Below are 27,655 nucleotides of genomic sequence, written 5' to 3' on the forward strand. Positions count from 1 at the left end.
AGTTAATGTGGTTCATGAAGATCCTGTCCAAATGAATAAGACAAAATAACAAAGTGTTATGGTTTAAAGAAAAGTGTAGTCGAGACATTACAGTTTACCGAGATTTTACTTTAGGACAAAAAAAAAACAAAACAAGTTCTGTTATTGGATATTTATTCTAGACTTAAATGGAGAACTTGCTTTTAGATATGCTTATGGTATGACTTACAGAATAAATTTTGTATATAAATTTTATAGGATATAAATTTTTGGAAAATGGAAAGTTGTTTATATATATATAACATAATTAGATTGCTTGGGATTCTTGGTATTGATTATTGATGGTAGAATGATATTATATTGAGGAAATTAAATCAGAAGAGAAAAAAATTTAATTGAAATGAAAATAAATTAATATTTATGATGGCTGTAAGCTGGTATATATATTTATATATTTCTGTTTATAACGTAGTGTATAATATATGCCATTTAAAGATACAGGATTCTAACTATCGGAAAACACTTGTTATAAAGACATGACTCATATTCATACACTGTTACAGTGGGATTTTATATAAAGAATTCCGACTTGTGATCGTTAAAAATATAAAAGATATTGCGCAATGAGGATAATTCATTAATCAGCATTGAGTATAGTCGTTTTTGTTTTATATTTGTGTAATAACTCTTGTAAAAGTGTGATACATACTTGAATCGGTAAAGCTTACGATGAGTTTTAATGATTTAAACATTGTTGATTGTCAGGTAATGTTATAATATGATGTGAAAACATTGATTGTTTTTATGGAGGTAGTAAATTGGACATATTTTCTTTTGTGAGACTATAGATATGGAAATATTCTTTTGACAAAAAGCAAATTTCTACAACAGTATTTATATGAATGTTATTTTCTTTTTGTTTTCAGACATACACACCGCGCAGCATGCCGGCCGCAAGTCCAAACACATCCCAGTCAAGTGGGGGTAGCCAATCGGGCGCAGAGCAGCTTAGTAAGACAAATCTATATATACGGGGACTCAATCCAAACACCACAGATAAAGATCTTGTTAACTTATGTACTCCGTAAGTAAAGTTTCTCTGCTTTTCTGTCCGTAATATTGGCTCTAATTGTGGTAAGAGCATCAGCCTCTCATACAGGAGGCCACAGGTTCGAGCTTCTTTATACAATATTCCATTATTATGAGCATTCTTTAATGTAAGTATCTCATTGATACTCAATTTGCATATTAATTTATTTGAGCTCATTATTGAATTAGTTTCATAATCATATTTAAAGTTACATTCTGGTGAGGGTACTTAATTGTATAGTATTTATAATTGTCTCATTAAAATAGACTGGTTTTAATGAAATGGCTTGTCTAAGGAACCCTAATATCTTTACAATGATTAGAGTAAACTAGCAGGTGATTTATGTGAATGTAGAACCAAATAAAACCAAACTATGGTTGGCTGCTATTTCAAGTTTTCAGCCTCAAGAGGTTTAAGCCTTTAAGCTTATCTTTATATCATTACAAAGACATGAGGGTTGTTATACACCTGCTTCAACATGAGATGAATTAGTATATTAAAAGCAATCTTTATACATAAAGAAACATTTTCAAGACTGTTTTAAGTTGACTATCATGTTCTGCATCTATGATATGATATATTCCGAAGTATACATAAATACACAGCATCACGTCCACTGATATAAAGATGTTATCTCATTCCCTAAACAGATATATTCAGTTAAATAAAAAAAGATACAGGTTTTTGGTAGAGATACAGATTTATATCAGTAAAGGTATAATATATATATGTATACCGGTAAAAAACATGTCTCCCGGAATCCTTATGTCTGGCTGGCCCAGCATGAGTCAAGACTCTTCATCTTCTCTCGTAAGGTCAGCCACACAGTTATGAATGAGAATACATTCATCATCACTGTCATCAGTATGAAAGGATTCCATTTAGACACAATCTTAATGCATAAATTATATCGTAAAAATGCCCATAGGTATCTATTTTAAGATCCCCAAGATATGTCCTTGAGAAACTTCTCAAAATTCAAATGATTACATTTTTATTTCAAGATGGTTGAAACATACAGTATAGAAACTGTTATTATTTTGAAACAGTGTGGGTGTATATTAGACATAAAACAGTCCCGTCTTAGTCATGTACTCAATGTGTCACTGCCGTCTATATTATACCACCCCAATGCTTTCATCATATGTTTCTTTTTGGGTTTTCTTAACACCATACACACTAATGGCTGACTACTCATCAATGACTTAGAATGCTACATCAAAGCATTTGTTTAAAATTAACCATCTCTGTTGGGGCTTTCTGTACTGACATTAAAAAGGACTGCAGATAGTTCCGTAATAATGCCTTATTTAACATGATGTTTCTTCCTCCAGATTTTTCAACTCTGATTAGTTAAAACTTGCAAAAACATTTATCAACAGCAGGTCAAAATCATGTGAAACATCATTTAAAGTAATCTTCAAATGATTAAATACGATTGATAACACATTTTGATATAGTTTCCTGTCCAGCATGTACATCTAGATAACATGCGACTGTTTATCTCTCTGCTTTAGAACTTTGCTTCATTCATTAAAATTAATCTATTTTTTCTAAGTTCAAAGTATGATATTCTGCAGGTGACGTTTATTAATGACGTTTCTTCTCCTTTAGAAACAAAAATATTACATCTTATCTCCAAAAAGTCCTGTCCTGGTGAGCTGAAGTTCACAGGTAATCCCAGAATACATTTGTGTTTCCATGGGGATAACTACTTCCTGTGAAGGGTGATAGTACCCAGGATCCCTCAGTGATTAGTGCTTCCTGTATGTAAACAGTTCAGGTTAATTGACTTTGAAGATGATACTCAGCATTAAATCTGTATCAATTATTCTGTGGATAAAAATGCTTTAAAATAGGTGAAAAAATAACTTTTAAAGAATAAAACCATCCCAGAATGTCAGGATGACATAGGAGCCTGCTGTCAGTACATATCAATGATCGATATATATTTTCCAGATATCTGTATTTTCCATTCATAAATAAATCTGCCGGAATCATGACAGTTCTGGTTATTTTCTTATACATTTTGATTGATAATGGAGAAGGAAATTCAGCTCTAAACTTATATTTGTAGGAAATTACATATTATAAATGCACTATCAAATAAAAAGCATAGTTCATGTATAATGATGAATTCAAAAATAGGCTGCTGAAGGCATATTTTACTTAATGGTATAATTCAAAGTCATTTAGACTGCAATAATTATTGGTCATTTAAATCCTTTATGTTCCAGATAATTATTAATAATAAGTAACATTTCCTTGTTGCCTACCTTACCTTATGTTCAAAATGCAGTATGTGGGATGTTTTTAGAATAGTAAAAACTGCTCTGTAACAAGATTAGTTTTGAATGGGTAATCATGTTCCTGTTTGTGTGTTATTCTTGTTTTCTATTTGTAAAACCATTATCATTTATTTTGTGAAGTTCTATTCCGAGATTCATCCTGCTTATTGTAATCTATTTGAAAAATATTCCGAGAAACAATGCCAGAAAACTTCCTGTGCTCTTTTGATAAATTCAATTTAGCCTGTAAACCTTTAATCAATTCATGGAGACATCCATTTAAGCCCAGCTGTTAGGATCCCCCTGTTGAATACCATTTTCTATATTGATTCACTTTGCTCAACAATCATCCCTGATAATTCTTGGAGCCATACTAAAATAAAGGCATGAGAAGGGGATATCTCTATAGGCAGACAAATTTTTAAAGCTTCTGCAAACATGAAATAATGGCATAATGTTTATTTTGGATGTTGTTTTTTTCTTTCCGGATCTTTTATGGACATTTCAATATGGGAGAATTGCAGAACTGCCTGATTGATTCATAAATTAAAGAAGCCACTTTGATAAGAAATTGTTGATATAATGCAATTTTTATGTTAAAGCTATCAGTGGCTGTGGCACAGGGTTTGGTTGTGGCTCACCAACATTAGTCCTCTTTACATCCTGACTAGTATAAGTTTTTACTATTATTGCCAGTAGGACTGGAAGGGTTAAGTTAAGAAATAAAAATGCTATCATAATTCTGCCATTAAATGTTATTATCCACACATTGTTAAAGAAAAAATGAATTGAAAATATTTCTGCTAAATTGAAGTTTAATTTAATAGTGTAATTATTATTTAACCTCTCATTGCAAATGGTTTTGAATTATTTATTTTAAGTTCATTTTGTCATGAACGAAAATGATAATTTATGTCAAATATTTCAAACAGTCAAAATTGCTGGCGTCCTTAATGCGGCAATTACAGTGTCAATATACGTGGGCTTTAAGTTCAGCAAGTTTAAGAGTTAAAACGAGATTTCAGCTAACACGGGCGTTGTTGCTGCTCAATTTCAAATCTCTTGTTTTAAGTTGTTTTTCTTTAATAGAGCCAACACCCCTTCTTATATACTCAAAGATTTATCTTTTTTATAATCCTACTTGTTACGGACATGTTTTTTTTTCCCTTCTGAAGATCATAGGCTGTGCTAAAGGTACTTAAATGGTTTGATAAATTGCGGGGGCTGATTCAGATTTTTATAAAAATTACTAGTTTAATTTAAATGTGTGGTTTTCTAAAGCTGTCCTGCAAACGACACACAGAATGCAAGATTTATTATGTCATTTGTTGCCTTTAAATCTTTTACAGGGTTTATTCATGGTAAACTTTTAACTTGCCTATACCAGTAAGTCCCTCCTCCCTCCACCTTAAGTTTAATGATTGCAACTACTGTTAAACTAGGGTTAAAATAAAACAAATATTTAAATTCGCACCTTGATTGATGTAACAGTAAAATAACAACATAATTTGAAAGGGCAGAAGAATATAAGAGTTCCCATAAACTTTTTTAACAAAAAATTAATGTGGGCTTGAAGGATTGATAAAAACCACATCCTTTTTTATGGTGGGCAAAACTTGAAATAAAAAAATAAAAAAATACAGATTTACATATAACTGTTTCTTCATTAATGAAGGACAGACATCGCCCCACCTGAGTGTCATAGATTAATCTTCATAGTTAAAGGATGATATAGAACTCCTACATACCTGTGTAAGATATTGCGACCATTTTTGGTATCTTGACTGTACTTTTAAATATCTAAACAAACCCGGCAATGGAGGAATGTGACACAGAAAATAGCGGTTTAACCGCATATTTAATTGACATGCCATTTTCATTCCTTGTTTGGTATTGGATGGTGTTGTAAAAGTTAAGAAGGGTTTATTCAAAAGTACTTAAATTTATTTAGTGAGGAATTGATTTTGTTTAAAAAGCGAAAAAAATTTCAGCTGTTTTAACAAGTATTGTAATAATATGGGAAGGCTTTAGTAAAAATAATATTAAAAATTTTCTTCATCTTGAAAACACTGTGTGGCTACGATGTGAAACAATTGTCATTAATGATATCATAAAACTGAAATAAAATGTTTAGAACAACGTTTAAGTGAAGCCTTTGAAAATGCAGCCAAACTACGATTTGATGACCGAGGGCTGAAGAAATGACACCCTTTTGAAGTAATGCTCATGTTTCAATGAAAATTGTCAACTTTAAAGCAATGAATATTGCATTTCACCACGACATTTGACTTATTTAATGAATATCTTTGATGTTTCCTTCAAAGAAACCTGACTGTTAAATTATTTCAGTTTTGTACTTAAAATATCATTAATAATTTATGATAGATCGGAATGATTATTATTTTCTACTGTAATAAATGAAATGGGGTTTTTTGTAGGTCTAATGAGTTAGTAAGGAAATACTAGTTTAAGTACATTATACATGAGAATCAATAAAAAGTCAATTACTTTCATTTTTGTTTTTTACATAAAAAGAAGAATGACATTTTTATATAAAACAAAGAATGACATTTTTGATATACCAAACATGTATTTTCATAAAAATGTCCCAACAACCAGACAAGAATTTATTTATTGGTCAGTCGCCACCATTTCATCATCTCAAGTTTATTAACTTTGCAAGCGGTCACACTCTTGCAGGACCTTTGCAAACAAAACTACTGAGGAAAAAAGAAAAGAATTATCGACCAATACTTGAAAATAGAATAAAATGATTAATTACAGAATGAGCTATTTTTGTTAAACAGAGAGTCGAGTTGCTGTATATGCCAGAAATTTATGCACCTGAAGCCCACTATTGACTGAAAAATGATTATTGTCAAGTTTCTTCAGACAGGTCTGAATATTTTATGGCGGTTATGAGAGCTATTGTATTTATTGCCTTTTCTAGTAAATAGCTGAAATCTCCCATGAAAAGAACCCTAAGCAATAATTTGAAGCTAAATGGCATTATATTAACCCAATGATAGGCCTCATGCAGACTGTGTATTTATGCAAATAGGGTAATTATCTGCCGCAGGAAAATCATAAACAAGGGATGAATATGCATACATGAACCTTTCTCTGTTTTAAATTTCTATCTCTTTTGTATACGATTTCCCTGATCTATGTAAAATTAAGTTATTTATGTAAATCAATGATTCAAGATAAAGCTAAAGCTTTTATTTAAAGATAAAGCTTTTATTTAAAGCTTTTGTTAACAGAAGTTGAAAACAAGAAATGAAACACATCATTCCAGACAATATAATTTTATTAAGAAATATATCTACTTTATGGCACATGCATTATAAGGGTGTTGTTAGGTTTTTGTCAACGCAAAATAAAGGAAACAGCATTAATAGCATTACTTTTGATATCAGCCTAAGACTGCCAGCAATTTGGTCAAATTGAGTTCCAAACAGGAAATAAAAGGGCAAAACAAAACAATAGCTGAATATATTTATCTACTACATAATGGGTTAAGCACATAATCTTAAGTGAACTTCCCTGTACAAGAGAAATTATGTCATAACACTTATCTTTGATGCAATTTCACTACAATTCTTTGGTTATTAACCAAATATAGACAAATAATAATGATATATTAAAAAAAGTGTCAAATATACTTAACTATAAGCATCAATTTACTCTTCCTGGTTCAGTTAATGTACAAAACTGTGCTAAACTTTTTCATAAATTAGACAAAAAACCAAAACACCAATACTTATAGTTAATTGGTACCATATGAGTTCCTGTTTAAAAAGTGATTGTGAATGAATCTGTGCAGTCTGGTAACTACTTTGACAATTACATGTATATAAAAAAGGCATATTATTACATAGATTAGGTAATCATGGTCAGGTATTCATTTCATCAAAAGTTGATTTTTAAGCCAATTCATTATAAAATGTTAAGTTGGGTAGGTCATGATATAACCAGTGGGGTATGCTATAGCTGATTTTTAAGTTTTGTTCATTTTTGGCAAGGGTAAAGCCAAGTTTATTGAAAGTCAGTAAACTACCAACACAATAAATTGTTGTTGTTTTTACGAATAAAGACAAACCTACATTTTCATTCTTTCCTTCTGTAGCAAAATGATTAAAAACACATTTTGTATTTCTGTACAACACTTGAACATATTTCTCAGTATGCAATTCACTAAATTACAGTTTATTTCAACCAGTTTTAAATCAATTTCATTAGCTGATTTAGAGAAATTCTAATGGCACCAGCGAAATCTTACGGGATTTCCAATTTCCTCTTCAAAACAAAAAATAACCTATTATTTTCTCACACAGTATTAATTCTAGTGAAAATTTTCTCCTAACAATGTTTACATAAAGTGTAACTTAAATACTGTCAAGTTTCATTCTGAATTGAATGTTGAACATTCCAGAAGTAATGATGGCTACAAAAAGCTTTAGGCTCTATGGTTCCACCAAAATTGAAGTGACATATTGTAAAAGGTATCTATTGGCAAAAGTACCTATTGGCATAAATCTACCTTTTTGGTAATTCTTCCTATTGAATAACATTTACATAAATTGAGACAGTGGCAGTTCTATGTATTGGCATAGTCTTTTGGTCAATGCTTGAATTCATTACTGTGACATAAGTTGCATAATCTTTATAACAAAGAAAGCATGTTTAGTTTTGAAGTAAGGCCACTCTTTGGGATTCATGGACTTTCCTTCAAATATCTTTTTCTTAAAATCAGACCTCCTTAAACCACAAGAAAAAACATGAAGTGAGGAATTTGATCTCACTTTATATTTGAGCACTTTGTATTTTCGGAGGATCATGTTATCTGTAATTGAATGTTGACATGGAAATCTCCCCAACAAAATGAACAGACAGAATTATTTCACTTTACCCATGGTGCCCATAAAATATTTCTCTATCAATTTTATTAACACCTTGGCAATGTAGGCAGACTTGTATTTTAGAAAGCTCTCAGACTTTTCAGAAGTAAATATTCTCTGATTTCTATAAGAAACTTTTAAAGTGACAGTTTTGATTTAAGAATTTTAATTTGTCCAAAAAAGTAACCCTGCGTGTTTTTGATAACTTGTGATAATAGTCAAAAGTTATAATATTAGTTGGTTTGACTTTGTGCCAAGGAGGCTGAGAAACTTTAGAGACCTAAGTCAGAATATTTGGTACCAACTGAAAGCTTGACTAGAGTCACAGACTGACTACAAAACATAGCTTGACTAGAGTCACAGACTGACTACAAAACATAGCTTGACTAGAGTCACAGACTGACTACAAAACATAGCTTGACTAGAGTCACAGACTGACTACAAAACATAGCTTGACTAGGGTCACATACTGACTACAAAACATAGCTTGACTAGAGTCACAGACTGACTACAAAACATACGAAAATGGCCTATTGAAGCAAGCAGTTAAAATTTTATTATCAAACAAATTATCCTGTAAGATGGGAGAATACAGAATTATTCAATCAAAGTTGAATTATTTTTATCATGTTATCAAGAAACTACTGACAGATTGTTCAATATTCTGGTACCTGGAAACCTTATAACCAACTTTAAACCTTTCAAGTGTGTATTTGCAGCTTTTTTCTTGGTTTCTGAATGATTTATATATATGTTGTTCTATTCTATTTTCAGATATGGTAAAATCATTTCAACAAAAGCCATAGTAGACCAAACCACAAACAAATGCAAAGGTAAAGATTACTTGTTAATTAATTTTCATTTTCTGAAGTAAAATCTGAAAGAACCCAAAGAATGACAAATGGTTGGTCCTTAATAGCAAATATATAATTTACTTTTAAGGGATTTTCCAGCTATCGTCTTAAAGGTCAAGAGTTTTCTTCCCAGACTGTATTAGGAAGAATTTTGTCAAGCACTGCGGGGTTAACACTTCCTGAAATTTTACACCATAAATTCCCTCCTAGACAGGACAAGTTTTCTCTTGGGGGATTTTGTATTGTTTCTCTCTGATATATTATGTCATACTTAAGACAATTTACTCTGTAAACCTTTCACAAACATTTGATTCTTACATTGACTATTTATGTGGATTATCCGTCCAGATTTATGTTGAGGAGGAGAAAATCATTGGTACAAAAATCTTTTTTTGAGGAACTTTAGACTATAGTAACCTAGCCTTTTCTCTAATTAATTTGTGAAAAGCATTAGGTCCTTTTTGAATTCCTAATTTTCTGGGATTGATTTTAATGTCAAAAAAAGCTAACATAAAGTAGCTAATATCTAAAAGGGCTTGGCTGCATGAATAAAATACGGAATGGTCTGACTGTATGCTAGATTTATAGCCAAGTTAAAATCAGGAATTGCGTACATCAGCTAAAATGATATATCATTACCTTAGTGCAATAACAGGTTATCTCATGATTTGATTTATAAGGAGTTAACCAATTACTGCATTAAGCTGATGATATAAGGATATTAAAAAACAACAGGTTTCAAATAAAGAACAACAAGAGGTTAAACTCAAAGAAGACAGTAAACATTAAATGTAAGTTTTTCTGAAAGTTAATTATATGCACTTATAATATCTATGAAAAATTTGGTTACATAATTTGACAGACTTTTTTTTACCATTGTTTACATTGAATAATCAATCTGCATTTAGTGTTAACAGTGCTATACAATTTGTACAATAGTTGTCACACAAAAGATGACAAAATGTTCATAGCACTTAAATTATAACTGTAACTTTTGATGTGTAACATAATGAGGGGGGGGGGGAATTGGCTTTAGGGGCAGTTGCTGCAGGTACAATGTATATGAAATTTGCATGAAAATATCCAAACTTCCATGATACAAGAAAGGAGATACAATCATCTGGTATTAAAGCTTGCAACTAACGTCATCTCAATGTCTTGTAGACTTTAGTTCTGATGTAAATTTATCTTTCCTGTAAAATATGATTTACTAGTTGTTTTCTGCAGACATGAATCTTTGTGTCTGGCTGTATTAGACTTATTTCAAACTGTACCAGTCAAGCTATGTTATCACACATGTCATTTATTGCCTGCGAATACAGTAACTAAAGTCTTCTTTAGTCTACGCATATTCAGCATTGTTTTCCTCTCTGGAAGCCATGAATATTCATGAGCCTAATTACTTGAGATAGACAAAATAGTCCCTGGAGATTGTCTTTGGGATACTTGTACAACTAAAATATAGATTTCTTATCAATTCAACAAGGTCCTTCTTCTCGGTGATTTGTGTATGTTTTAAGCTGGTCCAAGATATTTCATCCAGAAATGGGAAATCAATGAAGGGTTTACGATGCCATGGATCTAAATAGGAACGACAGATGATATTGCTAAGGAAACAATTAAGTATCTTGGCCGTACCAGAACAATTGATTACAAATCATTTTTACAGAATTATGTTCTCTATTATATAGCCTGATTAATTTGCATGTACATCCTGTGCTAAAGATCAAATCAATAGGGGGAAAAAAACATAAGAAAACCAAGCTGACATTTATATTACCATTAGATATAACCTTCAGAGCAAAATAAAAGCATAACAATAGTGCTTTGCTTGACCACCTGTTTGTAAAGACCACCTTTTCTACTTGCCATGACTCAATTTCAGGGGTTGAGAGTTCATTTAAATGGCATATACTTAAATGAACCCAATAGATTTATAAAGGATTCATTGATTGAATTGTATTGCACATTTCTCCCAAGAATTCATGCAAAGAATAGATGCAATCCTAAAAGATCCCAGAGATCGTAGAAATTTGAAAATGATATGCAGATTTACTTTTCAATTCAGGATAGAAAAACCATTACTGATTCCTGATAAATTTTCAAAGTTTTGAAAATTGGTCCCATCTTTCTTGATGCACATTTTTTACTGATTCTGTAAAACAAGCAACAACTGAGCAGCGTTTCATCATTTATCTCGGAACTAAATAGACAATTCTCTAGGTATTGAAATTTGCGTGTTACTTTGCCATTAACGGAACTAATTTTAGCCATGTTTAGTATAGCACTGTCCATTTTTACCAGAGAGTTTTGTATCATCAAACATCAATACAAAGCAAATGGAAACTAAATTCTCTCTAACCTGGCTGTGTATAGTAGACCTTTAAGGCAAACATGTTCACCTCATTTCCTGCAACTCTTATTTCTCATATAACCTTATGCTATGAACATAATCCCTGAACTTTTTGCACTTTATAGAGAAAAAAATCTGTTCTTGTTAAGGAATATAAGAAGTAAATTTGTTGTCCCATTGAATTACCTTTGATTTTATCAGCTAAAAGTACTTTGAAATGTTTGGGTGATGTAAAGGAAGCTATCAAAATCTGTATTTCAAGATGATTTAAACAAAAAAGGACTTGTTTTGCATCATGGTGTTACATTAATTGTACTGGATATTTATTGAATGAATTGCTTGATCATAGAACAATTCTCTGGGGTTTTAGAAATTTTGAAATGAGATAAAAAAAGAAAACATTTATATGAGAATATTTCACTATAAGCCTATATACTATTTAGATACATTAATCTGCTGTGTAAAAGCTGTCTTAATATAAAAGACTTGATTTTATCATGTAAGTCAATAATGGCATACTCTCCAATATTATTAGGTTTGGGACAGGAAAAGCTTGTTGCTTTGTGTTTGAGTTTTTTTTCAGGGAAGAATAAAGACAAGTTTATAAATTGATCGATGTTATAAGTGGCATTGACTTGATTCTAAATTTGATCAATAGCACAAGAGGCCTTTATGTCTGAAATAATTTTAGACTGCCGGGAAATGAGGAAGTTAGCAAAGATGTCTCTAGATTGTACATTTTCCTCTCTCTTATTTCCGTTTTACAAAGTATGTACAAATGTGCATTTGGCTCAACATGACAGAAGTCTAAATCACAAGAAGTTGACAGTTACTTGTGGAGGGAAAATTTTAATACTGGTACAGAATCAAACAGAAAATTTATTTACCGTTATACACTGCTAAAATCAAAAGTGATAAGCCTTTGCCACTAGTGCAGATCCAGGCGGCCTGCGCATCTATTAATTCTGACCAGGCAGTACACTGTTGGCTAGTTTAAATTTTTCATAATATCCATAAGTCCCAAAATGAAAATGGAAGCTAAGCAGGTGAAGTAGCTTGATCATGGCCGAAAATATTGGTAAAGATGATTATGTTCCACCCAGAAAACTTCAACAATGTTGTTTCTACTTAAATGTTATTGTTCTTTTATATGAAAATAATGATATGATGGATATTTCTGTTAAGAATTAGGTTATATGATACCTTAAATTTTACAGTTTAGCGTGAATTAGTGTATTTAAATAACCAATATTATTATCCCTGTGTAATACTGGGATTCAGGCAAACACATTAGGAATACCTAATTTTCTCTTGTTTGGTTAAATGAAGCGTGTAACGACGATCCCATAGGTTGACAATTTTCACGAAAATTAGAAAACTTTATAATGATACTGCCATTTAGCACTCTTTAATGAAATGTTTGCTTGATTAATCAAGCAGATCTTTAGATCATTTCTTCAATGGGAATAGATAAATTCTCTGAGCGGAATATCATTTTGAAATTTACATATAAATAGTTATTTATATCGGCAGCATGGATATTTTAAAGGAGACATTTACAAAGAAATGTTTCTCGGCTCAGCATATTTCAACAAAGTTTTGCCTCGCTCCAACTGGTTAATGCAAATCAATACATACGATCAGAATACTTAAAACTTTTGATCAATCTTAAAATCTTCCCCACTATACCCATCGTTCTTTGAAGCCGAACATTTAATTAAAGCTAAGAAGAATATGACTTGTAATCTTAATCAAAATAGAAAAATCGTAGATTTTTTTTTCATGTCTATCTCTTTAAATTGTCACTTTTTTCCAAATTTTGAAGTTGTACCATTAAAAGACATTCTTGCTTTAATTCATATTTGTAAAAGAAAGTGAAACTATTTTAAAATATTATATATTATGAATGATTGATTTCTCTTCTTAACCCATTACTTCATGAGCATTTTGCGAAAAATGGCTGTTTTCATTGAAAAGTCTCCCGTTACAAGTTCAAATTGCTATAAAACTATAAAAACTGCTTCAACACTAATCAAACTTGGCACAAATGTTGACTGGACCATTGCCCTTGCAACAACATGCCCAGTTACAAATTTCCGGTTACCATAGCAACGAAGGGACATCTCAAAAATCCCTATTTTGCGTGGATTTTTTCCATCAAAATTGATTTCAAAATTGATTTGCAACTTCTATATGGATTGAGATAGAGTCAAATGCTTTTCAGCGTTAGTTACACGTTACCTTTTGATCGATCTTGGGTTATGTTTAGCCTCTCACAAAATTTTCTTTGCGATGAGATGGACTGTCGCCCCCTTCAACCCGCCCCCCAAACAGAAGGGGCGCATCCCCCCTTCTGGCAACCCCTGATGTATCTTTTGGTACGGGGGCCGCACCGAAAAAGTGGTCACTTTTTTAAACAACATTTCTCAAACAAAAAACAAAACAAGTGTTGTGAGCCTAAATAAGGCATTTTTCACCATTTGAGACAAAAATAAAAAGGGGGTGAAAAGGGCGTTAAAAGGCGTGTATATGAAGTAATGGGTTAACAGAAAATGATGAAAATACTTGAAATTACCCTAAATCGCGTTTTTCCATGTTTAAACATGGTCTGTCATATAAATTTGAAGAAAAATTGTTGTTTTGTAGATTTTTTTATTTTTTTCATTAACCCATTACTTCATGAGCATTTTGTGAAAAATGGCTGTTTTCATTGAAAAGTCTCCCGTTACAAGTTCAAATTGCTATAATACTATAAAAACTGCTTCAACACTAATCAAACTTGGCACAAATGTTGACTGGACTATTGCCCTTGCAACAACATGCTCAGGCTTAAATTTTCTGTTACCATGGCAACGAGGGGACATCTCAAAATTGCCAAAAATCACTATTTTGCGTTGATTTTTTCCATCATAATTGATTTCAAAGTGCTGCAACTTCTCAATGGATTGAGATAGAGTCAAATGCTTTTCAGCGTTGGTTACACGTTACCTTATGATCAATCTGAGGTCATTCATAGCCTCTCACAAGTCCAAAAATTTTCTTGGCGATGAGGGGGACTCCGCCCCCCTTCAAACCCCCCAAACAGAAGGGGGCACATCCCCCTTCTGGCAACCCCCTGATGTATCTTTTGGTTGGGGGGCCGCGCCGAAAAAGTGGTCACTTTTTTAACAACATTTCTCAAACAAAAACAAGTGTTGGGGGCCTAAATAAGGCATTTTTTCACCATTTGAGACAACAAAAAAGGGGGGGGGGTGAAAAAGGCGTTAAAAGGCGTGTATATGAAGTAATGGGTTAACAGAAAATGATGAAAATACTTGAAATTACCCTAAATCGCGTTTTTCCATGTTTAAACATGGTCTGTCATATAAATTTGAAGAAAAATTGTTGTTTTGTAGATTTTTTTATTTTTTTCATTAACCCATTACTTCATGAGCATTTTGCGAAAAATGGCTGTTTTCATTGAAAAGTCTCCCGTTACAAGTTCAAATTGCTATAATACTATAAAAACTGCTTCAACACTAATCAAACTTGGCACAAATGTTGACTGGACCATTGCCCTTGCAACAACATGCTCAGGCTTAAATTTTCTGTTACCATGGCAACGAGGGGACATCTCAAAATTGCCAAAAATCACTATTTTGCGTTGATTTTTTCCATCATAATTGATTTCAAAGTGCTGCAACTTCTCAATGGATTGAGATAGAGTCAAATGCTTTTCAGCGTTGGTTACACGTTACCTTATGATCAATCTGAGGTCATTCATAGCCTCTCACAAGTCCAAAAATTTTCTTGGCGATGAGGGGGACTCCGCCCCCCTTCAAACCCCCCAAACAGAAGGGGGCACATCCCCCTTCTGGCAACCCCCTGATGTATCTTTTGGTTGGGGGGCCGCGCCGAAAAAGTGGTCACTTTTTTAACAACATTTCTCAAACAAAAACAAGTGTTGGGGGCCTAAATAAGGCATTTTTTCACCATTTGAGACAACAAAAAAGGGGGGGGGGTGAAAAAGGCGTTAAAAGGCGTGTATATGAAGTAATGGGTTAAAAAGATAATTAAGACATTTTATCCTTGTTACACAATTTGCTCTGCTCCTTTTCAGTTTTGTAAAAGCAGTTACCTTCCTTGGTATCAGATGTATTGTATCTGTTTCAAGCAGTTACTCCCCTTTGATACATTTGGCCCCATTTTCTTTACAATTGTATAATTTGCTTTTTATATCTATAGGTGATGAAAAGTTTGTTATCATGCTACAGTATAGGCAATTAAAACAGAAACACATGCTAAATCTGTCCATACAAAGTTATCGTGACTAACTAGCCAAACATTTATTGTTTGACATCTGTAATAAAGTTCAATTACGCTGTGTAAAATCAATTCTGTTTTACAAAGACAGAGAGTCTGTGAATACAGAATGCATTCCCATTCTACTTTTTTTCTCTGCAGTTCTTGTTTTTTTTCCTGCTGTATTGGAGATGTTTATCTCAAACAATTTGGTCCGGCTTTATCGACCATTCTGATTTAAATACGTTCATGCAAAAGCACACACATGAAAATCAAACAGGTCCCATTGCCATAATTTGAAAGGAGTACTTGATTGAATTGTATTGCACTGTTCTTATGGGTCAAATTGCTCTTTTGTACTGGATAATATCCCAATCCCAGCTGCTGTCATCAGTTCATTCAAGGCTCGCTTTTAATTGATTTTGAATTAAGTCAGTTTTGTTTAAGGACAAGAATATTGTGGTCATATTGCTACCATTAGGCTTAAAAAGATTGTGAAAAATTCCATTGAAAAGAAAAATAGATATAAAAGCTTGTTGTGTACGATAGATCCACTTTCTTTACTGGTTTTATTGTTATTCAATTTTCTTCGAAAGGAAGTGAAATTGTTGGTTTTGATGCTATTTTGTTGTAACTTGATGAATTAAAGGAACAAGATATGTTGATATTGCTATAAACTGCTCCATTGAGCTGTAAAATCCATCTAGGATGTAAGAAATTACCATTGTATATAATTATATTAATTGATGTCAAGCTAAGAGGAACTCTTAAATCTTTATAAAAAAATATCTGAAGTGTACTTTCAAAAGCTATGTATAGATTAATTGACCTTAACTTTTAAGTATACCGGTATCTTGAATATTTCAATTTCTTCCCTTTTGGCCCTAATTATATCTGCTAAATTTCTAAAAAACATTTGTTCAGCTTCTATATTTAGAACTGTTCAAAATCAATTTTGGAGATATCAAGATGCCTGGTCGTTTACCAGGATGTATCATTAAGGCCAGGCCGCAGTTCCGGTGACAACTGGCTACCAGATCAGTTCGGTTCCAACTTGGTTTTAGATTAAGTTCAAGAAGCACCCATGCTTATGTAGGGTTAATAAAGCTAATCTGCTTTCATGGTTAGATATTTTGGATTATTGTATTGAGAAAAAGATACTCCTTAATTTGCAAAGTTGATGTTCATTTTGGATTTCATGCAAGTCCTGAATTTTGTTTTAACTGATCAATTTTCTGTCAACATTGACCTTTATATGTAAGATTTATGATAAAATTTAGCAATTTGTATACTTGAATATATGTTTATTGCTATATAGTGGTCAATTTCATTTACTGATTCAACTTTCTGTTTTGACTTGATCTAAGTTATTAATGGAAAAAATGCCTGTTACACTAACTAATAGCACAATTTAACAGAAGTCAGTATGCTTCACCTCACAATAATTTACCATAATACATCTTACTTGGTGAATAAGTATAATAATTCCTCCCGTGAGAGCAATAATTTAGCAAAAGTATGCATAATAGATGGGGCAGTGGCCAATCTCACAGGCTCTGTTTGGCAGTTTAGATAAACAAAACTGCCAGTAGAAATAATGGATGAACGCAATGCCCAAGAAAAACAAGAATGTTTGAGTAATCATGTACTATTGTATTTTTAAGCTTTTGAATGTGATTGATAGGACTGGCATTTAGAGTTGTAATTTGTTCTTCAAACTGACCTTGACCAGATTTGAACATTTTTCTTTTGTCTTTCTTTCCACTACAACTCGGAAATCTGGCTTATATTAATTAATATGGTTTAAAGGTAGTTTTGTTTTTCTGCTTAAAGAAAGAAAACTATTATAAAAGAGTATTGTCACAACTAGAGTGTTGTTTGTATAGACACAACATATTTCCTGCTGTAGTATCTGTGACAGCGTGCTGGATTACATGATATATTTCCGTCTGGGACCGAGGATTCATTTTGTAATCATTTACATGTAGCATATTGAACATATTAATTTATACATTTTCTGTGTAGCAGGGATGATGATTATGTTCTTCAGGCAATATGCATGAAATATTCAGGCTACATGCTTATTTTGTTCAGACTATATGCTTGTTTTGTAGCCTGTTTTGTTCAGGCTATATGCTTGTTTTGTTCAGGCTATCCATCAATCATGTTATTATATTGTTAGGACTGTTGTTTGATCAAGCTAAATGCTTGTTTATTCAGGTTTTGTGTCACGGTTCAGAACTGTTCACTATTTAGGGGAAAAGATGTGTAAGCAGCTGGATAGCTCAGTCGGTAGAGCCGCAGTACGGTATTCGGAAGGGTCTCGGGTTCGAGTCCCTGTCAGGCTGCACATTTTTCTTACCTTGTGACATGTGCTTGCATTTTAATTAAAGCAGTGTGTTACTGTTCCTTAAGGCTAATTTGCCTTATTTTGGCATTGGATTTGTTTCATTCAGGCAAATGCAGACAAAAATTATTCTTGAAGCTTTTTACTTACTTTATTATGATATTCTGGTTATATGTTTCTCTGCCAATGGAAATGTGAATATAAACAAGCTATATTTTTGTATATTTCAGGCTATGGGTTTGTAGACTTTGAGACAAATCAAGCAGCAGAAGTAGCCGTTCAGGCATTACAAGCTCAGGGCATTCAAGCACAAATGGCTAAGGTAAGTCAGACTAGCTTATTACTTGGCAGAGGATTAAAAATCCGATGTGATGGCTGAAATGTGCTCTGGTCAATTCAATGTGATCTGGAATGTAAACTACCAACACTACCAACACCCTAATGATACTATAAATCGTGCTCTTTTATTTGTAGGCACAAATCTAAAACCTTATTTTGCTTTAGAGATCTCAGTAGTGATAAATTACTTTGTAAACTTTATCCTAACTGACTTAACTTTGTTGAAAAACCTTGAAAACAAGGATTATGAGTCATAATCCATGAAAGAAACTGGGAGAAACATTTTGGTGAGAACATCATTGAATCATAGGAATCTGATGTAAGAGATTTTATTAAGAATTTGGCAGAAATGGCGACATCACAGGAATTGCAATATAACAAATTGAAGTACTCTAGAACTGGGATTCTTTAATAAGAGAATTGAATATAAAATTTAAAAAAAAGTAAAGGGGTTTAATCATTATCAATGTTTATGAATAGAAACAGTTTTATTAAGATTTTTGTATCAATCTTTACTTTATTAATGTAAAAAAATACATAATTCTTTGTACATATTATGATCTTAATGATTTACCATTAATATCATAGTTAAAATTTTTAAATGGATTTTATCTCGTAAAGCCCCCTGTTTATGTCATTTATACAGCTTGGTCAGACTGCACATCCCTGTGGTATCTATTATTAAGATACATTATCCTCTCAATATCTTAAAAGGATTTATCATTCATCACATATTTTATACAGAAACAGGATTTAGAATTTAAAATACTACAAAGCAACATCCTTGTTTGTAGATTTTTCTAATTTTCAATCTGTTTTGACCAAACATAACTAATTATCTTCAAATTAGTCCTTGGCTGTTTTCTTTGATATTATTAAGTGTCCTACCAGGATGTGAGCCTCTTTTTTAATAAGGATTTCAACCATTGGTCATTATTATAATATTGATATGATTCAGTGCTACAGATAAGCAGCGTATCTGCGTAATTACCCAATAATTTTGACCAATTTACCCAAATAAATTAAAATCTTTGCGTAATAAAAACGCAAATCAAAATATCAGTACCCAATTTGTTTTGATACTCTAGCGTATTTTCAATATCTTGGACCATAATTCACCTAGCAAAAACTGCCAAACAAATCCGAAAATAGCCTGTTTCCCTTTCTGTACTTTCGTTTTCCATTTGTTAACCGGGAACAATTGAGTAGACTGGTTATATTAAAGATATTTTTTGCGGAAAAGCTTTATATACTAATGAGAGATAACTAAATAGCAGTCCAGACTGAGGTTTATTTACTTTCTGCTTCAACAAAATGACAAAACGGGGCTGATAAAAATTAATTATTTCAATGCAGTCTAACAAAATATTTGGTTATTTTACCGAGCCAGATGTTGTAAAAAATTTGTTAAATGAACTTTTTAGACAATGTTTGTTCACAGTCTTTGTGTATATTGTTTCCGAGATCCTGGACAATATTTTGACCGATGCTAATCTAGGCAAACCAATAAATTTTTCAATGATACCCAATTTTGTTTCTGTGTTACCCAATTGCTTGTCAAGTCCAGGGGTAAATACCCAATTAACTCAAAAGCTTATCTGTAGCTCTGATGATTATATCTGGTCCTATATTTAGCTCTCGAGTGTTTTTAAGACTGATATTGCATTTTGTATGAAAATTATTTGTTAAAGATGTTATTCGGACCAGTATTGCATCAAGCACTGGGATAATTTTAATGTTGACAAAAACTATTGTGGTTGAAGAATGAGATGTATCAAGCCGGCTTTTAAGTTTAAACCTACTTATCCCCACCAGATTACAGATCAACTGCTGGACAATGGTCAGATAAGGCTCTGGACACTTGAGACACTTGTTAAATAAAGGGATTACATTTTAGATAATCAGGGCTGTGTAATCGGGGCAGATAAAAGGGGATAATGTGGTATGATCCAATATTGCATCATTGTATAAAGGAATTCTTATCCCCCTTGGTATGGCATAATTGTGTCCAAATTATACTGTAGAAAATAAGGGGGTAGGCTAAGCTGTAGTGCTAAATGTGCAACTGGCCTTTGTCAGGGTTTAACAAATTATTTTGAGCCATTTCTTGTCAGTGTTTTATAGGTTAGAAACTGTGTGAATGTATCATATAATTATCAGTACAGTTATCAGTACAAACTCAACAATTTAGTCCTAATTTATTTCCTCTAAACATGGCTGAAAAACATCCCTATTCACTTTAGAATGTATTTGTCCTAAAAGGGAATTGAAGTTAAAGGGTTGGTAACTAGTCTGATACAGGCTGATTCCAGGGATATACAGGTCTGTGGAAAACTAAATCAGGGATGATACCGAACAGAACCAATAACTCACTTACTGGGTCATGCAGTAACGTAAGCCTGTAACAAATATATCAAACTGACTTCTTTCCTCATCATTGTTTAGTAAGGTCATTACATTATTGAATTCAAGGTATACTGGGGGGGGGGGGGAGCTGTTGTCAAATATATTCTGGTACCCTAATATAGTACTATACTAGGTCATCATGTGATATGTCAAAACATCTAATGAGAAAAGAATATTCTGAACAGTATGCTCCCAGTATGGGTTTCAAACTAGCATTGCTTTGGTTATTAAACATGAAATAGATAGCTTTGAATGGAATATTGTTATTAACAAGGCAGCTTGATAAAACTTGCAAGTTTAGAATAAAAATAAAGTTAGCAATTTAGCCCTATGATACAATGTTTTGTTATAGATTGCTGATAATTATATTTTAATATAACTTATTGTTATTTGATAAAAGGCATAATGACTTATTACAATGAAGATTAGATAATAAACCAAATTTACACAATAAAGATAAGAGTATTTTCACAGAGAACACTAAATTCTTATATTCATCTTCAAAACGATCTTCATTTATTTAGTGATGAAAAATGAACTCTTTAACAATTGTTACTGTCATTTGCATTAGTTTCTCTGTAAGTTTGCCCATTTATATTGACTGTACTTCAGTGACAGATGGCCCATGTTATTCACAGTCTGGTGGGTTGTTTTTTCCTGCATCAAGTAACAGAACAGAATTGAATAATTAGAAGGAAAAATAGTTTCACTTTCCGTTTTGTAATACCAGTTGAAAAGCATAGAGAAATAACAATTTTACCCTAAAATGTATTGCAATAACAACATCAATAACAACTAAAATTATTTACTTAATGTTACATATCTTGAAGGCATAAAAATGAATGTAGACATAAACAAAATGTACAAAATTTGAACAAGAAACAGTGTATAAAAGAAGAAGTTTTTTTTTCTTGATAATGTTAGATATTTTGTGATGTTTTTAACCCTTAGGAGACAAAATTTGCATAGTAAACAAATTTTGCCAGACTGTTAATGTTAGTTACATTTTCCATATTCATATTCAAGGCTCATAAATTTATGAATATTTTGAAAAAAAAACTGTAAAACTTGTTACAGTACATTATATGATGATAAAAAATTGAGCATTTCATCTACACATTTTTCACATTCCAGCGGTGTACTAAGGTATTCCATCATCATGTTATAAACTACTATATGTTGTACATGACCACAGTATTACTACATACTTTAAAGGGAGTAAATGTACATAATCAGTGACACAAAACCTGTGTGAACACTAGGTCAACTTAAATCCAAGGGAAGAAAACTCTAGACCATTCCACTTTAAGGTCTTTTACATTAAAATAATAAACGTTAAAATTGAATTTTTTAACAGAAACAATCTTCATTTCCTTTTATGTTTTAATAGGAATTTTTAATTAATGCTTAAAGACTTAAATATTGTTTTTGGTTGTACGGAGTTACTTAAATTGGGACCTATTAATCTTCACATTTAAAGCAGCACATACATACATACATACCAACATATTATATCATAAACGAAGACTTGTCATTAATGTGCTTACATTGAAATATAATATTTTAACAATTTTTAGTAAATAAATGTCGGTTAAGACAGGAAGAAAAACATATGGTAAAACTTGTTATGACTTTAAAACCATGTAATATATTAAATGGGACATCATACCTGTTGCATAAAATTAACTGATGTTTTTTTTGTGTTACTTAGCAACAGTTATGTTTATCAAAGTATGAAGAATGTATCTCCTTATGAAGATGAATTATAAATTATACATAAATATCTCATCTGTAACCAAGTGTTAAATGTAATCATATATAGCCGAGTGGTTGTAATGGGGGAATCTTTTTACTAAAAGTGTGTTTAAATAATGTCAAAATGATAACTTTTAAAGATAGATCTTAAAAAATAGTTTTGGTTAAAGTCAAGTTTTATATTTTTTTACAAAACTTGGCAAAGTTACAAAATTTTGTACGTTTAATGTAACATGTACCATCTCAAGTATGTACATCTATTTACTTAAATTACTGATACATAATATATGATATCTATATTTTCATAAAGTGGAAAAAATTTAAGTAAACAGAGATTTCTGTTTTGATCATAAATAAAATTTTCCCCCATGTTAAACATGTTTTCAAACCTTTTGGTGACAATAATATGGAACATTGACATAATTTCATAAAATGATCATCATGCAGCAACTTGTACAGAAAAAAACTTTTGTTCTGGTACTGTTATAAAAAGGTTATAAAAAGTGTTAGACCTGAGCCCCATAAGTATGTGTCATTTGTTACTTAAAACACTTTCTCCAAATAAGGACCTGCTGTAATGAATGCATCTCTATCCATACAGGTGTCCAATTACTTTAAGGTATCATGCTGAGGTTTTAAATAGAAATTTATAAAAACTGGCCATAAATCTGTTTATTTGGCATGGAGCCAAAATGCGATTTTATTTCCACCCTTTTTACATATGATAAGTGTCACCTCAAAATTTATTGATTTTCTTCTGAAAATTGAGGCAACTTTTATTGTTTAGGCATTAAATTGATCCAGGGCATTATTTTGATGTATTAGAAATGACAGGGTGAAACAGGAGAGTTTTTGTATTTTCTCTCCAATTTTATTGAGACAATTTAATCATTTCTAAATTACCTAGTCTTTTGGAAAAAAAATTAATTCAAAGTGAAAATGATTGATTGAAGCAGCCAAATTTTATTGAATCATTTGGTTTAAGGTTTTAAATAGCAGTATGGACCTATTTTAACCACCAAAAAAAAAACTTATATAAATTAAAAATTGCATTAAATTTATGTTCATACAATATGACTTTAAATTCAATACACGATTTGAGGTGAATTTCATGGTTTCGAAGTTTATGACTCGCTTGAATAACAAATAATGCATAAAATCATAAAACCTCTTTCAAGTTAAAACGTGAACTAAATAAAAAATTGAACAGTTTATGACTTGATCATATAGTGAGAAATGGAAAGCTAGAAAATTCCTGTGTTGACTAAATCTACATTAGCCACACTTGTTTGCCAATACTTAAACTCTTTATACCATTTATAGCATTTCCTGATGTAAATAAGGTATATTTGTTAAATATACCCTTAATATTTACACTAGTTCTGTATAAGTTTTCTACATACAATGGTTAAATGTTTACTCTAGAGCTATACCAATATTGAACAAATCCACAAATCTGTGAAGAGAAATTGATTTGTTAAGAGTGCAAGAAAAAAAGGCCTAGCATAACTGAATGAGGTCTCATCTAAGCCTTATCAATATTTCTTCTATCTGAATTGTATGAAAAATGAAAAAGACCATATGCCAAGTAAACAATATTGAACTTTTCCATTGAGCTAAGGGAAATAAATAGAATTGCACTACTCTGTAATACAGACATGAATTGTCTCCCTTGGATTTTCTCAAACTGACTTTATTGAATTTCAATGATTTTAAACTTGTTTAAAACTTGTAGAAAACATATAAAATATACTTCCCTGGTCTTAAAAATTAATAATTATAACAGATTTGAATTTCAGGATTTAAGAAATATCTAAATATTTACATTGAATAAATGATATTATTTTTTGTTGTATTATTTTCTTTTTGTACAATTTTCAACTTTTCTGTTTTCAGCAACAAGAACAAGATCCCACAAATCTCTACATTGCCAATTTACCACTTTATTTCTCTGAACAAAATTTGGAAAATATGTTGAAAGATTACGGTACAGTAATATCGACAAGGATTCTTCGGAAGCCTGATGGGGTCAGCAGAGGTGTAGGGTTTGCACGAATGGAGTCAAAAGAAAAATGTGAACAAGTTATAAATGGTTTTAATGGAAAAATATTGCCTGGTAAGTTTGTAGTTTTGATCCTTTGGTAGAATATATAGGTTAAAATGTTTTGTAGTTTCTGTAACCATATCGCCTCGCTAATTATTTCATTACACTGTATTTTTATTTCTCAGTTCAAGAGATTACAGACTTTTCTAGTTTTATATTAAATTTTGACATACATTCCATAAAATTGCTTTGATAAATTATGGCAATTTTTGCTTAACTTTGATAAATATTTTAAAAAATACTACTTTAGTTTTTAAATCCTTCATGGTGTTTACAGATTTGTTACATTTATGATATTTTACCATTTATTATATGTAATCTTAGGCTGTACGGAACCATTGCTCGCGAAATTCGCAGATGGAGGAAACAAGAAAAAGGTGCCGTATATTCAACCGACAAAATTATGGCCGGATCGGTCCGATGTAGTAAGTTCCGATCTGGACTTAATTTTCAACGTTACAGTTAAATATATATATATAGACGTGTATTCCTTTTATACATATAATCAATACCAGTTTACACATATGTATACTCATGTTGCATAAATATTAAACAGTTTACACAACTAAAAGATTGCATATATTTTATATATATATACCGATTTGTTTTAAATGTTACCTTTACTTTATTCACATTTAACCCCTATCTTGTTCAACAGTAAACTAGTTTAACTGTGGTTTATATTAATTCTTTTTTTTCTTCAACAATGTAAACTTTTTTGTTGTATGCACATTATATAATATTATCTGAATATATATATACATGGGTCAAAATATTCGTTTCATAATTCAACAGTTTATTCTGGAGTAAATGGAATATAAAATGATTTTGAGAAATCTGGGGAAAAAAAAACATGCTTATTATAGCTATTCTGTTCATATTTGAATTCCTTTTAAAGCTGGTCATTTACATATCATAGATGAATGAATATTCAAAAGATGCAAACAATTGCTTTAATAATTTTGAATTGTGTAGTACATTAAATTTTGAAATTGACATATGATTTTGGCAAGATGTCTGTCTCTTAAGTGAGTAACGAAAATTTCTTTTGGTTACTGATAAAATATCATTTCAATGGCTGCCAGTGTAAAGTCTGGTCAATTTCCAAGTCTGATAGTAAAGGGAAGCTTTAAAAAGTAAAAAAATAAAAAAAACAAATGTTGAAAGATTATTTTGACCCATCCCCTGCCCCCTGTTCCAATTTGCGGACACTTGTTTTATCCCTGTTATATAAGAAAAGGCACTAAAAGAAAAAATCAACATGTTGAAAAGTTACATTCTGGAGAAAATTAATCACTGTAAAATTAGATAATATATTAATTCTTAAACCCTGAATCAAAAATCGAATTATAAAACTGGAAAAACTTGAAAAACTTTTTGAAAAGTTTGGAACATTAGCATCTTAATATATATATGTTATGATTTTATATGCATGGTAAAAATGTATCCAGAAATACATTACACAAAATGCCTGATCTTTGAATAAATATACACCCAGTGACATATTTATCGTGTAATCATTCATCATTCCATGAATAACATACAGAAGAGCATAATGATCAATTTGTATAAAATTGAAAATAAAAGCAATATATCATTTTATATGTGACAAAGTTCAAGTTGTTGCATAACAAAATTATGCAAAACAAATAAAAGTCAACTTTATCAGTTTATAAAAATTGGCTGTATTAAACTTGATTTATAAAACATGGAATGATGAACTTCAATTAATTATCTTCTTTTTTTTTTGAAATCCTTCAGCATTAATATCAAAAATAAAAAAATCCAAAAATTACTATAAATACCATGGTGAAAGGGACATAATTCAATTATTTCTTCATTTGGAATATTTGATGACAGTTTTCTAAAGTTTTCTAAATGGAATGACAGCAAATCAGTTTTTATAAAGAAAGGATTTCACTCATATATATTAATTATCCTTGTTATATATTCCAGTTTATAGTGATATATATAGCTTACAATATTACTTATAGTTTGTTATTAAACATTTACATTTTAATAAATTTAGGAAAACTGTATGGACAGCATCTTTATAAGTCAGTTGTTGTTTTTTTTTCTTAGACATATTTCATGAAAGGAAAAGCTTGCACCACAAGATAGGTGCTGTGCACTGACCAAGTTCTTACATATTTTGAAAAACTCTAATTCTCTCTAAAGATATCAATCACTATTGTAAGAAAGCTTATAAAATTATCCACAACAAATACAGTTATACATAAGTATATATTTTTATCCTAAAGTATTCATTTTCTTGTGTTAGTTGTCTTTAGCTTAATTACTAACCCTTTCTGTTACTTTAAAGAAAAAATCAATCATAAATATTGTAACACAGTCTATATTGCAATGGTCTGGTTCTCTTTCAGCCACTTCAGACAATGGCGTATGACCAGGCTGCCTTAGCTCAAAATGGGTAAGTAATTACTGAATCAAACATCTCATTAAATAAATCATATTTCTTACTACAGTCAAACGTGTATTAAGCGACCGGGCAAGGGAAACACCAAAAACGGTCGCTTAATGAAACGGTCTCTTAAGACAGTCAGCATGATGTAAAAGTCAAAATTTATAAATGACATCTTTAATATTCGATGGGGTTGTTTTTCAACTTCATTTTTATATAAATGTTGAATAATAAGTACGCTCCGATAATCTAAACGGATGCAAATGTAAAAATAACGTTCTGATATTTATTGACAAAATCAGTTTTGATCCATTACGTACATGTTTGACATTTTTTCCAGAATTTTTTAACTTCTCCGTTGTTTTTCCTTGTCTCCAACACGAAAACCCTATTAGTGAAGATGTTTTCTGTTGTGCATTTTTTCATTTGAAATAAACAAACTACATCTATTTCTTACGATTAATTTAATGGCTGATCAAGTTCAAGGTCAATTCAATGCAGTCTAAATGTCAACAAGCGAAGCGTATACACCATCT

General features: G+C 31.3%; 1 protein-coding gene across 23 annotated transcripts in view; it reads left to right on the forward strand.

Moving 5' to 3' along the window:
* LOC132759567 (RNA-binding motif, single-stranded-interacting protein 1-like) overlaps window positions 1–27,655 on the forward strand; it is a 148,932-nt gene that overhangs the window by 103,139 nt on the left and 18,138 nt on the right. For 19 of the 23 annotated variants that reach the window (XR_009629735.1, XR_009629734.1, XM_060751374.1 and 16 more), the window contains 6 exons: window positions 906–1,063; window positions 9,033–9,091; window positions 18,324–18,415; window positions 24,490–24,709; window positions 25,022–25,122; window positions 27,082–27,128. Coding sequence is in view for 21 of the 23 variants with exons in the window: in XM_060751370.1 (XP_060607353.1) it covers window positions 906–1,063; window positions 9,033–9,091; window positions 18,324–18,415; window positions 24,490–24,709; window positions 25,022–25,122; window positions 27,082–27,128 (677 nt within the window). In the remaining 2 variants the exon portion in view is untranslated. Of the gene's footprint in view, window positions 1–58; window positions 198–591; window positions 745–905; window positions 1,064–9,032; window positions 9,092–18,323; window positions 18,416–24,489; window positions 24,710–25,021; window positions 25,123–27,081; window positions 27,129–27,655 lie in introns of those variants that run through there. The other 4 variants (XM_060751367.1, XM_060751366.1, XM_060751376.1 and 1 more) reach the window with 4 other exon arrangements.

The sequence above is a fragment of the Ruditapes philippinarum genome, unplaced genomic scaffold, assembly GCF_026571515.1.
Source record: "Ruditapes philippinarum isolate M1 unplaced genomic scaffold, ASM2657151v2 ctg846_1_1_1_1, whole genome shotgun sequence".
Lineage (NCBI taxonomy): Eukaryota > Metazoa > Mollusca > Bivalvia > Venerida > Veneridae > Ruditapes > Ruditapes philippinarum.